At 44.1% G+C, this 13,946-nt stretch overlaps 1 protein-coding gene across 1 annotated transcript in view; it reads left to right on the top strand.

Annotated features, from left to right (window-relative positions):
* The window catches only part of RECQL (RecQ like helicase), an 18,679-nt gene extending 6,237 nt beyond the window's left edge, over positions 1–12,442 (top strand). Inside the window, exons 7-14 of the mRNA XM_018570321.1 lie at positions 425–506; positions 1,902–2,050; positions 2,311–2,428; positions 4,780–4,918; positions 5,815–5,906; positions 7,628–7,847; positions 10,358–10,475; positions 12,264–12,442. Of these exons, the coding sequence (XP_018425823.1) occupies positions 425–506; positions 1,902–2,050; positions 2,311–2,428; positions 4,780–4,918; positions 5,815–5,906; positions 7,628–7,847; positions 10,358–10,475; positions 12,264–12,431 (1,086 nt within the window). The 3' untranslated portion in view covers positions 12,432–12,442. The remainder of the gene's footprint in view (positions 1–424; positions 507–1,901; positions 2,051–2,310; positions 2,429–4,779; positions 4,919–5,814; positions 5,907–7,627; positions 7,848–10,357; positions 10,476–12,263) is intronic.
* The last annotated feature ends 1,504 nt before the right edge of the window (positions 12,443–13,946 follow it).

Raw genomic sequence — 13,946 nt, 5'->3', positions numbered from 1 at the left:
CCCCAGCGGCTCTATAACACCCCAACTCCTACTGCTGAAGCAGTGCGTTTCTGTTTACTCTCTGTAAAGCTAAGTCACTAACCAAAAACAGCGCAAAAAATTAATTTGGAAACTTAAAGGGTAATTCCAGTTTCCCGCCAAATGTGAAATGAGCAAGAAGCTTATTTTATTGGTCAGCGTGGTCAGGCAGGTGACCATGCTGAGCAATGAGTGCTCGCTGAGCATTATTTGAAATACTGAGTGCAGGGCTGCGGTGCCATGTGCGGTGTACTGGCTAGAGCAGGAGGGGGAATCGGTGGTTCTCCCAAAGGGATGACTTGCCGGGGTGGGTGGACAGATGCAAAAGGGACCGGTTTTTGGGGGTAATTTCCGTTTCTCACATTTGTCCTTTTAACTGACAGGTTCTCTTAACGTTGTTTTCCAGGTCCGGCTGAAGCCTTCGAGCACCAACGAATTTATAGACGACATCGTCAAACTGGTCAACTGCCGATATAAAGGGCAGTCCGGTAATGACACACCTGCACTTCTCAATGCAGATAAAGCTCTGATACATGTGTGATTGACTTGATGATCAATGAGGGTCTATGTCTACTTAAGGTGCCCACACACCTTGCGATAATCGTACGAAATCCCGCGATGGTACGATTATCGTAAGGTGTGTGGAAGCTGTGTGACCTCTACTACTGTAAGGTCGCACGACTTTTACCTTAGGAACATGTTTGAAAACCCGCCGAGCATCGTACGATGTTCGGCGGGTGTGTAGCATGTTCGTAAGATAAAAGCCGGACGGGCTGGTGTGTGAAAGCGCACACTACCCGTTCGGCATTGCGGTTATCGGATCTGCCTGTCCGATCTGCCTGTCCAAGATAGGCAGATCGTACGTTTTTTAAATTACCTTACCACCATCGCAAGACTTTCGTTGTAAGGTGTGTGTCCAGCCCTAGAATGGAAAGAATCCTATCCGGTTTCTATATTGGATTACTGTGTGCGTGTGTGTCGATATACCCTTTCTGGGTTTCCCTGTTACAGCCATTGCTGAGTGGGGCTTCTGAGTATGGAGAAGTATTCCTTACCCGGGAAAGCCTGGGGGTTATAGGGATGGGGACTATAGCTTTCTGGGGGAAGGGGTTGCTATTAGGAGGCACTATCACCATACCCTTGTGGTGTCTCTAGAGCTGAACTCCGGCCTTCCCTTCAGTCTGGCACAGTTGTACAGGTTCCTCTCCTGGACTAAAACTGCTTACTCTGATTTCACTGCAGAGATGCCTTTTCCGCCATTTTTCTTCTTTGTGTTTCATTCTCTACTGTTATTAATTGGAGGAATAGTTCATATCTTCATATTCATATTTGCTTTTATTGTGTATATTGGCAAGCAAGACATCCTGAGGCTGATTAACTAAAAGGTTTAAGAGTGTTCACACAATACATTATTTGTAGATTTCATGTTCACCTATTTGATCTGTACATGGTAGGATAATTAAAGTGAATATCACACTCTCTCTAATTCTTTAGTAAGGGTTTATTCATACGGTCGGTTTGCTTTTTCACCGGCCAGTGGAGAAACTTTGCCCCATGTACATGCTGTGTGCGAAAAGCTGCCAGATTTATACACTGTACGAATCAATAACCGGAGCCACTACTGTTCACATGTAGGCACTCATACCAGCAGTTACATGGCATTAAGGCCTGTGACTGGCCCTGGATGCAGACCGGTAGCATCCATGGCCGTCCAATAAAGTAGCACAGAGTGCTGCTGCGTCCACATGCAGAATACAGCAGCCTAATGACCCAAATGAATGAGCCCTAAATCAGCCCAGATCTCTTTGCTGATGTGTTTTTGTCTTTTTCCTTTTCTTTTTTTTTTTTTCTTACATGTGCTCCGTTTCCTCCCCGTTCTCCAGGTATTATATACTGCTTTTCTCAGAAAGATTCCGAACAAGTCACGATCAGCCTACAGAAACTAGGAATCCAAGCGGGAACGTATCACTCCAACATGGAACCGCGTGACAAGACAAAAGTCCACACTTACTGGACTGAGAATAAGATTCAGGTGCGTTCAGGTTATCTCAATATATATTCGTAATACTGGGCGCAGACATGCTCACACTCGCATGGCGTCATGGGATTCAGTTGCTGAGCTAAAAAGCTAAAACTCTAAGGTGGTCAAAAAGAGCTTCATGAGGAGATCTCTGGAGTAACCACAACATATAAGACCCTAGCAGTTGATTTAGCTCACTGAACTCCACTTATATCTGACAAATTACTTCTTTTTTTTTATGGACTGACTCTTTACTCTTTAATTTCTCTCAGGTGGTGGTGGCAACAGTAGCATTCGGGATGGGGATTGATAAGTCAGATGTGCGGTTTGTCATTCATCACTCGATGAGTAAATCAATGGAGAATTATTACCAAGAGAGTGGACGGGCAGGTAATTGACCCCTTCAGCTGTCACACCTGTACACTCCCTATGGACCATGGCAAGTTTTTAACATATCTGCTATGGGCCTGTTTATTCGGCAATAACTTTGCCATTACTTAAAGGAGAATTATTGGGAGAGTAAAATGTACTCTTCCCAATAGATGGAGCAGGTGGGGGACACAGCAGCTGTCATACGTCAGCTCTGTATCTCGAGATCTGAGCAATCACAAACCGCTGATCACTCGGCTCACTGCTTCTCCATGCAGAGACCAGTGACTGTCAGTCACCTCGTCCTGTTGGGATTCCCCCCTCACCTCTCTGTTCCTCCAGTGCTCATTGGCGGGACAGACAGGGGAGGGGGTGGGCACAGCTGGCTCTGCCTCTAGAGAGGCAGAGGCAGCTGTCAATCAGACAGCGGGGTGGATCCGGACAGTATTGTCGGAATCTTTCCTGGCTGCAGCATGGCTCTGCACTGTCAGCATATAGCAGGCAGTTGTCCACTATATGCTGACTTTGGGTCACGGGAGGACATTAGAAAATCTACTCTTGTGACCCAAAAGGGAACTACGGCCAAAAAAAAGGTTTGGCCATAGTTCTCTTTTTAAGATAAAGTAATACTACTATCGTTTTTCAGGACAAACAATGCTTTCTTTTGGTGATTGTTTTGAAAAAAATGATTTTATTTTTTATGCAAGCCATAGAAAAGTAACAAAACAAAAAAATGTGATCAGTGTTTTAAGAAAATAATTACTATAGATTGAAAAAATAACTTGTCCTATATAAAATTACACAACTGGGATTCCTGTATAAAGTATTGCAAAGTTATTTACAAATTAAAGGCTTTTTCTTTTCAATTTTGTACTTTTTTTTTTTTTGGTGACAAAAAAAAATTATTAACCCTTTCGCTGCCAAGCCCTCCGGAACATTTTTCAAATCAGCTGGACAAGCCATTTTTGAATTTTCTGCAATTTTTTCCTATTGATTTGATTTTCAACTGCTGCGTTGCTAGCGTTTGTAAAAGACCCCCCAAACCATATATTTTCTGAAAGCGCAGGCCCGGTAGAATAAAAAGATGGTGATACTAAATTTGTAGGCCCTGCGATAATTGCGCAAATGTTTCTCAAATTAATATTAAACCGATAAAAATACACAATTCAATTGTTAAAACACACCAAAATCAGTATCCGTGCACAAAAAAAAATATTTTCTGACTAAATCTAAAAGATAAAACTGTATTGAGTTAATAAATAACAAATATTAGCAAATTTGTAATTGCGCCTTTTTGCGAAAAGGTAAAAAAATGAAGGTATGCAAAACTGTAAATAATCGACTTATGTAAAAAATTGTTTTGGTGTTTGTGTTGTGATAAAATGATACAGGTGTATATTTAATTGCAACACAAGGTATCACAACGCATGGCAATGAGTCACAAAGCTTTGCCATGCGCTGCCACAGTTAATTTAATGGTTTTTTTTAAAGAAAAAAAATAAATAAAAAAGATCATGCACTGCGATGCGTTCTAACAACGCACTGCAGCGCATGTGCATGGTGTGCACCACACTATGTGTGTGTTATGTGGGGGGAGGGAGGGGCTGTCCTTTTTTTTTATTAGTTTGTTTTTTTTTACACTTTTTTTTTTTTTAATTTTATTTTGTTTTTTTATATTTTTTAATTTTTTTAACTTCTTGTAAAATTAAAATGTATTTATTTTTTATCCGATTAATCGAACTTAATAATCGGCTAACTAATCGATTTTGAAAATCCAACCACACAGTTTAGCGTAGATGTAGGAATCTGTTGCACTTTTTCCATCTGACCATAGAACATCTGCAGACACTCTATAGGTGTATGGCCAGCTTTATACTTGCCAGGTTGCTTGAAACTGACATCATATACAGATTGAAGCTCGTCCCTTTCACCTGCAGATGAATGAGATGGGGTAGATACAGATGTAACTGTGTTGCTTTGTATCTTTCTATCTCGCATTTGAACATTGTTAATAAACACTTTGTTAGACGGTCAGTTTTTTGTGGGGCAGAAGGACGGGGCATACTACACACACTCTGTGTACTTCCATGACATTTTCTTGGTCATGTGTAGGACTTCCGGTGTCCACAAATGGTTAATTTTGCCACATAAAACTGGAAAATATTAAATTGATTTCATGCATGTGTGGAGTATAATAATTTCTTGTTTCTTTGATGTCGTGGTTGTATAGCGTACAGTCATGTGACCTTATCTCTCTCTCTCTCTCTCTCTCTCTCTCTCTCTCTCTCTCTTTACACTGGACCTTCTCTCTCTCTCTCTCTCTCTCTCTCTCTCTCTCTCTCTCTCTCTCTCTCTCTCTCTCCTCCTCACAGGTCGGGATGACAGACGGGCCGACTGTATATTATATTACGGGTTTGGGGACATTTTTCGGATCAGCACGATGGTTGTCATGGAGAATGTGGGTCAGCAGAAGCTCTATGAGATGGTTCGGTACTGCCAGGACCTCAGTAGGTGTGTGGCAGGTTTATATATTTATATCGCAAGCCATTGTTAGTGCGTTGCCAGGGGACCAATAGCTTACCATGATACTTCTCACACAGAACTCCTCTAAGGTAACATGGGCAGTACCATAGGAGTGCAAATTGAAAGAACACATGACAGCACTTCAGATGATACATTGGTGAAAGTTTCCAGGACACTATTTCCTGGGCTTATCATTAGCCTTTTCCTGCAGGAAAGTTCCACCAACTATCATCCCGCATGCTGGAAATCATTATTAGCAGGCTAAATCCTGACATGCTGGCTGTTGCCTGTGATCTGTTGGGTAAGTAGCTGCAGCGTACCTACCTCTCTGTAAATATACAGCAATGCAGGTGATATATATATATATATATATGAATTATGAGCGATTTCACTACTTTTAACCAATCCCCTCCCTAGTAGCACCCCAAAATCGATATGTTGCCATTGAGGCGATTGCCAGCGAGCAGTTAAAAGAAACCTGTGCAGAACTCCTCTTCTGAAAATGCCAATATTCTGGCTGTCGCGCTGTTCTAGTGGCTTTAATACTTTGAGTAGCTAACCCCTGAACAAGTATACAGATCAGACGGGTGGATGTTAGTTTCTGCATGCTTGTTCCAGGTCAGGGACTTGGTACCATTAAAGCCAGAGGCAACCATGCATAAGGATGTCAAGGGACACTGTGATTGGGAGAAGGGGGGGCAAAACACTGCCAGAATAAAGCACACCTCTCTCTCTCTGTCTGTCTTTGTCTCTCTCTCTCTGTCTCCTGAAGCTAAAAAAAACAACTTTGAAGTCTTTCGTTTTGTGGCGCCTATAAATCAAGTTCTTGCGTAGTGTAGAATGATGGAAAATAATCTGAATTTCTGTCTGATTTTCTGGTGTAGGTGCAGACGTGTCGTGATCGCTCAGCACTTTGATGAAGTCTGGGACTCTGCGCAGTGCAATAAGATGTGCGATAACTGCAATGCCATCAAGAGTAAGCAATCCTTTGAGTTCATACAGCTCTGCAAAGTGCCGTATGAACCAGATTCCGGATTCCATTTGTCAGCGGCAGCTTAGAGAAATCAAGTGATTGCTGCTTTTATTTGGTGTTTTTTTTTTTGTGGCCTTCACGTTAAACTTGCACAGTTGTACCGGCTTCTCTCCCATACTGAAATGCTTTCTCTGCACATTGCGAGCTTCTCATATTTTGCACTAGAAGCCGCAGCAAGTCCGAGTCCGTTTTCATTTGCTGGCTGGAAGTCTTCTAGCATCATCTATCTCTTTCCTCACCACCCTGGCCTGCCCCTTTTTATTCATTGGATTTCAGTCTTTTTAATCCATGGAGGCTCCGCATCAAATGTGGGTGTTACCTAGGGTGGTCTGCATGCACATGTAGTCCGCTTTCGGAATGCCCATTCTCCAGACTGACACCCACCCATCAAGACTATTTATTTGCACATTCTCCTCCCAAGAGCCAGCCCACTGCTTGTACCAGGACTGAGGGCTCTTCAGAGGAGAACTGAGGCATGGTGCTGTGATGTTTTCAGGAAGCTATGTACAGCACCCTGCCAGCTCCTCCCACCAGACATGATCTGCCTGTATTCCAAGCTTTAATGTAAATCTGTTTCGGGGTCAATAATGACCTCGTCCTGATAATGCTGCTCTTTAACTAATCTGTACTTCACCCTCCTGTCATATGACTTCTTATTGGAGGTGCACCGAAATGCAAATTTCAGAAACGAAACCGAAATTTAAAAAAAATGTCAGGCCGAAACCAAAAATGTTTTTTATTTTAACTTTTTCAAATGTTTTAAAAATGTTTTATTTCCATTTTTATAAACTTTAAAATTTTTCTTATTTTTTTTAATTAATTTTTTATTAAATATTTGTATTGTTTACATTACTTTTAGGGGCTTCGGGGGAAATATATGGGGTCTGTTTTAGACCTCCAATATTTCCCTTTTTAAAATGGAAAAAGAGATTGAGAACACAGAGACCCCAATCTCTTTTTTTTTTTCTGCAGCCCCTGCTATCAATGAACAGGAATCCTCTATACTGAGTGTTCCTGTTCATTCATAACATGAGGACAGAGTATGTTTACTATAACCACAATCATGAATGAACAGGAAGTGATGTAGATCACTTCCCATTCATTCATAATTGAGGATATAGTAACCATACCATGTCCTCAATTATTAACAAACACTCAGCGATCAGTGAGCACTGACTGCTTGTACCCGCTCTACATCCTGACAGCTGTCACAGGAGGCTGAGCATTGTGAGAGGAGAGACGCTGGCTGCTCACAGCACTCTACTCCCGCAGCGCTCGGCTGCCTGTCACAGTTTCACTCCTCCCCGCTGGAACACAGAGCAGCGCCCAGCGGGGAGGAGAGAATACACGGATGCACCGCTGTATCGGCCAGAAAATGGCACTTTCGGCATGATGCCAAAAGTGCCATTTTCGGCCAATATGTTTTGGCAGCCGATATATCGGTGCATTCCTACTTCTTATACTGCAGGCAATAGGTCTGGAATCAGGAGAAATGCTGGTTCTCTGATTCAGAAAATATACACAGCTTGCCATCAGGCCATCCAGCTACAGAACATGAATGGCAGAGTGAAAATTAGAGATTCACATTTGACTTGAATGAGACAAATCTATTAGTACTGTCTGTGAGAGAAAGTCTGGAGCTAATGAGTGTGTTGTCTGTCCAGCCTATGACAAAGCGGACATCACGGATTACTCCAGAGATATCCTGAAGATCCTGGAACATGCCGATCAGATGGACGAGAAGCTCACCCCACTGAAACTCATTGACGCCTGGCTGGGAAAAGGAGCTTCCAAACTGCGCGTCTCCAAAGTCCTTCCCCCACGGCTCCTGCGTGGGGAATTAGAGAGGATCATCACTCACCTCCTGCTGGAGAAATATATACGGTGAGGAGGGGAAGGCTCATAATGCAAAGTCATCGGCCTTTATCTTCTGTTATATCTATAGGAAAATCACAACAAAGTTTTTAAGTTTCGTAATATTGTGAATGTACAACCCTCATGGCATCATCTTCTTTGTAATGTGGACCTGTAAGTTACTTTAAAAAAATCTTCCAGGCCGGTCACAATAGACAGCAGCAGTATCATTTTCCAGAAAAGCTTCAACTTTTACCATGAAAAAGCGGTAATTGAGCTCAAGTCCAGTGACTGTCTAGGCTGAGATGATATCATCAGTCTTCTGCAGGCAGGATGAAGCATTTCCACAGTTTCCTCTTATTCCCCCACCCTATGACTTTGCCATGGCTGAGATGATGTCTTCAGTCTGCTGCAGGCAGGAGGAAACATTTCGTTGGTCTCCTCTCCCTCGGTGATCATTCTGCTGCATTAAAACTTTGTAGCAAGTCACAAGGTGAGAGGCTGATCTGCGTGATGTTTGTGAACACAGCCAAGAACTGCACAGTCAGCAGACTTTACATGACTGTGTCATCTCTGAGCCGGTATCTCAATCCACCGAGTAGATGGTGACTCTGGATGATGCCTGAACAAAGATGATGCCATTCTTATGGAGAGAAAAGTGGATGAGTACTGTGATCTCTGTGAACTTTAATACTTCCAGTTATTTAGTACCATTCACAAAGAGATCTCACTGCTCAGATTCTCCGCCTGCATCCCCATATCAGAGATCCCACAGGTGCAGGCTGAACAAGTGCGTGTCCACCTTCAATAGTTTTCAGCTTAAAAGAATAGCCGCATGCCGACCAGACCTTCGATGTCTATTCGATGTAATCCAAATGTGCATACCACAGACATGCTCCCCCATACACCAAGAATCCACTTATGCGTTTTACCGGTTAGGCTAAGGCCTGGTTCACACCTGGGCGTTTCACAGCGCGTTTCTACGCTCTGTAAAACGCTCAACATGTGAAAACCAATGATTGCCTATGGGCATAGTTCCCACAAGGGGGGTTTTACAGCGCGTAGGAACGAGCTGCAAAACGTCCTACGCCCAGAGAAGTACAGGAGCTTCTTTGGGGCGTATTTCCCATTGCGATACAGCCAGGTAGCCCTCGGAAACACGCGTTTGTCGCACGTTTTTTTAACCGCAAAACGCTGTAAAAAGGCCCGGCACCAAACGCGCATATTCGATACGCCTAGGTGTGAACCCAGCCTTAATCATAGAGCTTTCTGGACCTGTCAGTGTGCCTTTGCTATTATATAGGGGGTTGTTATCCCCCTATATAATAGCAATAACAATAAGTGCAAAAAAAAAAATATAAATAAAAAAAAAGAAAAGTAACACATAAAAAAATAAAATAAAAGCCACATATAAAAAAAGGGGAAAAAACCCCCCCAAAATGTTTAACTCCCCCACCCCCACGTTTACGCGCCTATAAACGTAAATACGCGTCCGGTGCCCCAGCGCGCAAAAATTACAATTGCGCTACAATTGCGCTACAATTGCAATGATTAAAGGAGAACTATGGGGTAAGTGTTTTTCCCCATTGTTCTCCTAAGGGTCACGGGAGGACATATACAAGCATCTTCCCGTGACCCAAAGCTCAGTATATCGAGAGCTACAGCTCAGGGTATTCCGAGACCGCCGCAGCCGGGACGGATCCCGACATTACTGTCCAGATCCACCCAGCTGCGTGAGTGACAGCTGGCTCTGCCTATCTAGAGGCAGAGCCAGTTGTACCCGCCCCTCCCCCGTCCGTTCCGCCAGTCAGCGCTGGAGGAGGGGAGGAATCTCTGCAGGGAGCGGTGAATGGCAGTCACGACTCTCTGCAGGGAGATGATCGAGAAGTGAGCGAGCGACGGTATGCGTTCACTCACTTCCCAATCTATTGAGCCGACCTGTGACAGTTTCATTATCACACTCGGCTCGGACTATGGGGCTGAGTGATTTTCTCCTTTTAAACCTAACCGGTGAAACGTGTAAGTGGATTCTTGGTGTATGAGGGAAAATGTCTGTGGTATGCACATTAGGATTGCAAAGAATAAACATCTGAAGGTCTGGCGGTGTGCGGCTATTCTTTTAAGATAAAACTGGAAGTGTTACACTGACACATTACTGGGCATTAGCACTTAACACGAAAAGTCTATCCGATGACAGGTCCACTTTAAAGAGATGCAAAACAATCTGTTCAGTTTATATCTGGCAAGGGAAATGCATGTGGGAGGGGCAATTCACTACTAATGAGCAATCTGTGTGTCGCAATGTTGGTACTTCTGTAGTTTATTACATCATATTATGTTATTATTCATTATTATTATTATTATTATTATTATTATTATTATTATTATCATCATCATATGACATTGTACAGAGGCCCCTTGGAGTGCTATGTGGTCATATAATAGCCAATGTATGCAAAGGAGACCATTAGGAAGGGGTCAGTATCAGGAAGGTCAGTGTCAGGAAGGTTCTCATACAACATTTGCCTTTTTTCCTGCAGGGAAGATTTCAGCTTCACGGCGTACACCACCATCTCCTACATAAAGACGGGGCCCAAAGCCAATCTGCTCAGGAGTGAGAAGCATTCCATTGCTACCCAGATGAGGACACCGAACAAGGTATGTGATAATGGGGCCCATGCTGGTTGTTCTATAGACACCCAAATCAGATCAGAGGTGCCAGGTAGAGCCCCACTGGGCAGTCCGGATACTCCTTACTGCCATCATCTATTATAGGCAGACCGTGGCATGGCCAGAGGAATATATGGAGAACGCTAAGGCGGCTCACCTCTGTGCTGGGAGAAATAGGGAGCCATAGCTGACTTCTCTGGACAATGCTAGCTGCCTGGCGCTCTTTCTCCAATATTTGCTGACCTGGAACAAGTGTACAGTTTGATTTTCTTGTATGCTTTTTTCCAAATTAGTGAATAGTATTGCAGCTATTCTATTAGCATTTATGGAAGGTGTCCGCTATGGTTCCCCATGTTCCTCTCCGCAGAGGTTTCTACCTGATTATCCACCTGATAGCTGTCATTTCATTTCAGTGTGCTGCAAACTAACCACTTGAGGGGTTTCAATGGAAGAGATATATCTTAAAAAACCTCAACAAAGTTTCTAGGTCATATCTCCAACATCCAGCTCCAATACAGTGTATTGTTTTTACTGTTTCATTCCTCTGTAGATCAGAGGTGTGACCTTTTAATCTGCACATGACGACAGTTAAAGGAGAACTATTAGAATAAAATGTACTCTTCCCAATAGTTTGAGCCGTTGTGGCACCGCAGCTGTCACATGTCGGCTCTATAGCTTGAGAACTGAACGATCACAAACTGCTGATTGGTCAGCGCATGGCTTCTCTCTGCAGAGACTGTCGGTCACCGCTCCCCGCAGGGATTCTCCTCTCCGTTCCTCCAGCCCTCATTGGAGGGACAGACGGGAGGGGGCGGGCACAGCTGGCTCTGGCTCTAGAGAGGCAGTCAGCTGTCAATCAGGTAGCAGGGTGGATCCTCAACTCTGGCTCTGTGCAGTAGGCTGCTATATGCTGACTTTGGGTCACAGGAGGACATTAGTAGTCCTCCTGTGACCCAAAAGAAACTAGAGCCCCAAAAAAAAGTTTGGCTATAGTTCTCTTTTTAAAGCTGAAGTTTTACCTGCTTATATTTTGCTTTGCCTACCTCTTTTTAACATGCTAATGACATTTAAATAAAAGCTTCCCATTTTCAATACGTACCTTATTTTCAACCCAGTGATGTCATCTTTGGGTCATGTGCTTCTCCTATTCAATGCAGGCAGATCAAGCCTGGTGGGAAGGGCTGGCAGGGTACTGTACATGAAAACATCACAGGATCAGGTCTAGGTACTGCTCCCAAAAGCCCTCAGCCCTGATACAAGTGTTGAGCTGGGTCTTGGAGGGAATTATGCAAATATCAAAATGCTTTGGTGGGTATTTGGTGAATGTCAGGCATGGCTTCTACAATTAGGCCCTTATGGTGAAATGCAGTAGAGGGGCGGTGCCTAGGAGGGGACTGCAGCATGTACTGGTGTCAATAAAGTTCATTGGGAGTGATGTCCGCGGTAGTGGGACTGTTTGTGTGTATTGTCTGTGGAGCTGAGATGGGTTCATGTGGTCGGCGTGCACACAGTTGATGGATCACAGGCTGACAGCAGTGGAGCAAAGCATATTCTGTATATTGGGTGGTAAGCAACCTCGGTTCTCTAGCTGCGGTGAAACTACAAACCCATCATGCCTGTGGCTGTAAGTCTTGCAGTGCCTCATGGGACTTGTAGTTCCACAACAGCAGGAGGGCTGAGGTTGCCTACCCCTGCTATATACTGTACTCTTGATATTCTTTGTAGTTCACTGATTTACACCCATTTCATAACCCCGATTTACAATCACGTTCACAGATAAAATCTCCGCCTTCCTCATCCAAAATGTCCATCAAGAGTTCGCCAGAGTCCTCCAAGTCCTGCGCTACGAAGGTGAGCTCGGAACACAAAAGGCCGCATTCCGGGAACAGCTCAGGAGCCAAAACGAGCAAACGTGTGAAAGAGGAGTCCATCGTAATCGACTGATCTTCAGGGAATCCGCCATCTCTAATTATAATGGCGCAGGCTGTGCGGAGGATTTACGGGGAACGGGTGCAGGCGATCTGCCCTCCAGATCAGCCGTCTGTTACACGAGTGAAGCCGTCCCAGAGAAAGGTACTAATTCCCTCTGGAAGGGGAAAGCCAATTCAGATTTTATTTCACCAAATTCCGCTCATTTCCTTTTATACTCTTCGGTCCGGCACTGCCTCAGCTTCAGTTATAGAATTCCAGATTTGTATCTTCCTCACTCATAGAAAACCAGCTGCCATTCCACGTCTTCAATCTTTGTGTGTTCTGGCTGTGGAGAGGAGGTTCCTCTAGTTTGCAGGATGTGGGCGTGGCTTCTTTTGGTGTTAACATAGCCGGTTCTTGAAATATTTGGAGATGATCCATGCTCACTCAAAGTAGGTCGTCGTAAGAAAACAGACTATTAATTCTTTACATGGAAAAGACCCATGTAGTATAATGTGCTGGGTAATTAGGAACTCCATATCACTGGCTGACAACTCTTTGGCAAAGGAGGGAGGTGAATGTGGGATAGAAAACATTCACTGCGAATTGTCATGTTACAATGTATAGGGAATCATGTAGGGGGGTATCTTAGGGGTAGGAACACTGCTTTTGCTCCAGCACCCCCTCTGGTGGAAGGGAGAAGCAATGCACCTTGTCTGAACACAGATTTCTGCGGCTTAGGCTGGCCATACATCTGTAAAAAAAATTTCCTTCAACCCCGCAGGCTGAACACAAGAAATTGACGTGATTCCTCCATCAACACAAACAGCGTGTCGATCGAGGGATCGCCGCTGTGTACATTGTATTCGGACAGGTGCAGCCGACACCTGTCAGAATACCCGATCAGAGCGGGCAGTTCATTGGCTGCCAGCTGAATGAGGAATGCCGGCTGAAAGGGAGCCGACCGTCCCACACACAGTGCGTATTTTGGTAAAAACTGGCTGAAATTCGGCCTGTCTGGGCACCTTTTATTGTGTGTGATGTGGTCATCATCTGTCACAGTTCTGGTGCTGTGAATCCATTCTACAGATCAGCTGCTGGAACAGTCTGATGTCCAGAACCCCACTGTGGCTGACATGTACATATGTTATATAGGTGACAGGCAGGGGGATGAGCTTTGTGTGCCCGTGCTGTAAGAGATGATTGAACACGTGGTAATAAATTATGTTTCTGACAACTCTGCCGCATTTTCTTCTATTTATTAAGTATTCAGGAGAAAAGCTGATTGTGTGATTTATTTGGTGCTCTGGTGATGAGAGGATTCTTGTCTGCAGAATTTGTGCTAAGACAGAATTCTCCGCCGTAGCGCTTGCAGAGAAAGGAAGCTCATATGTTAATCATGCAGCACAGTCCCAGGAGTTGATGGCTGTGAACAGATTCTGATCAGAATTTCACTGATCTGGAACAAGCATGCAGCTAATGAAGTCTGAATACTCTGTATGCCTTCCTTATTCCAGGTCAGATTAACTTAGGAGGAAAGCCAGGATC

The sequence above is a fragment of the Nanorana parkeri genome, unplaced genomic scaffold, assembly GCF_000935625.1.
Source record: "Nanorana parkeri isolate BGI_ZX_2015 unplaced genomic scaffold, ASM93562v1 scaffold1505, whole genome shotgun sequence".
NCBI classification, from domain to species: Eukaryota; Metazoa; Chordata; class Amphibia; order Anura; family Dicroglossidae; genus Nanorana; species Nanorana parkeri.
Note: the sequence above shows the minus strand (reverse complement) of the source record. Positions and strands in the feature narration are given on the sequence as shown.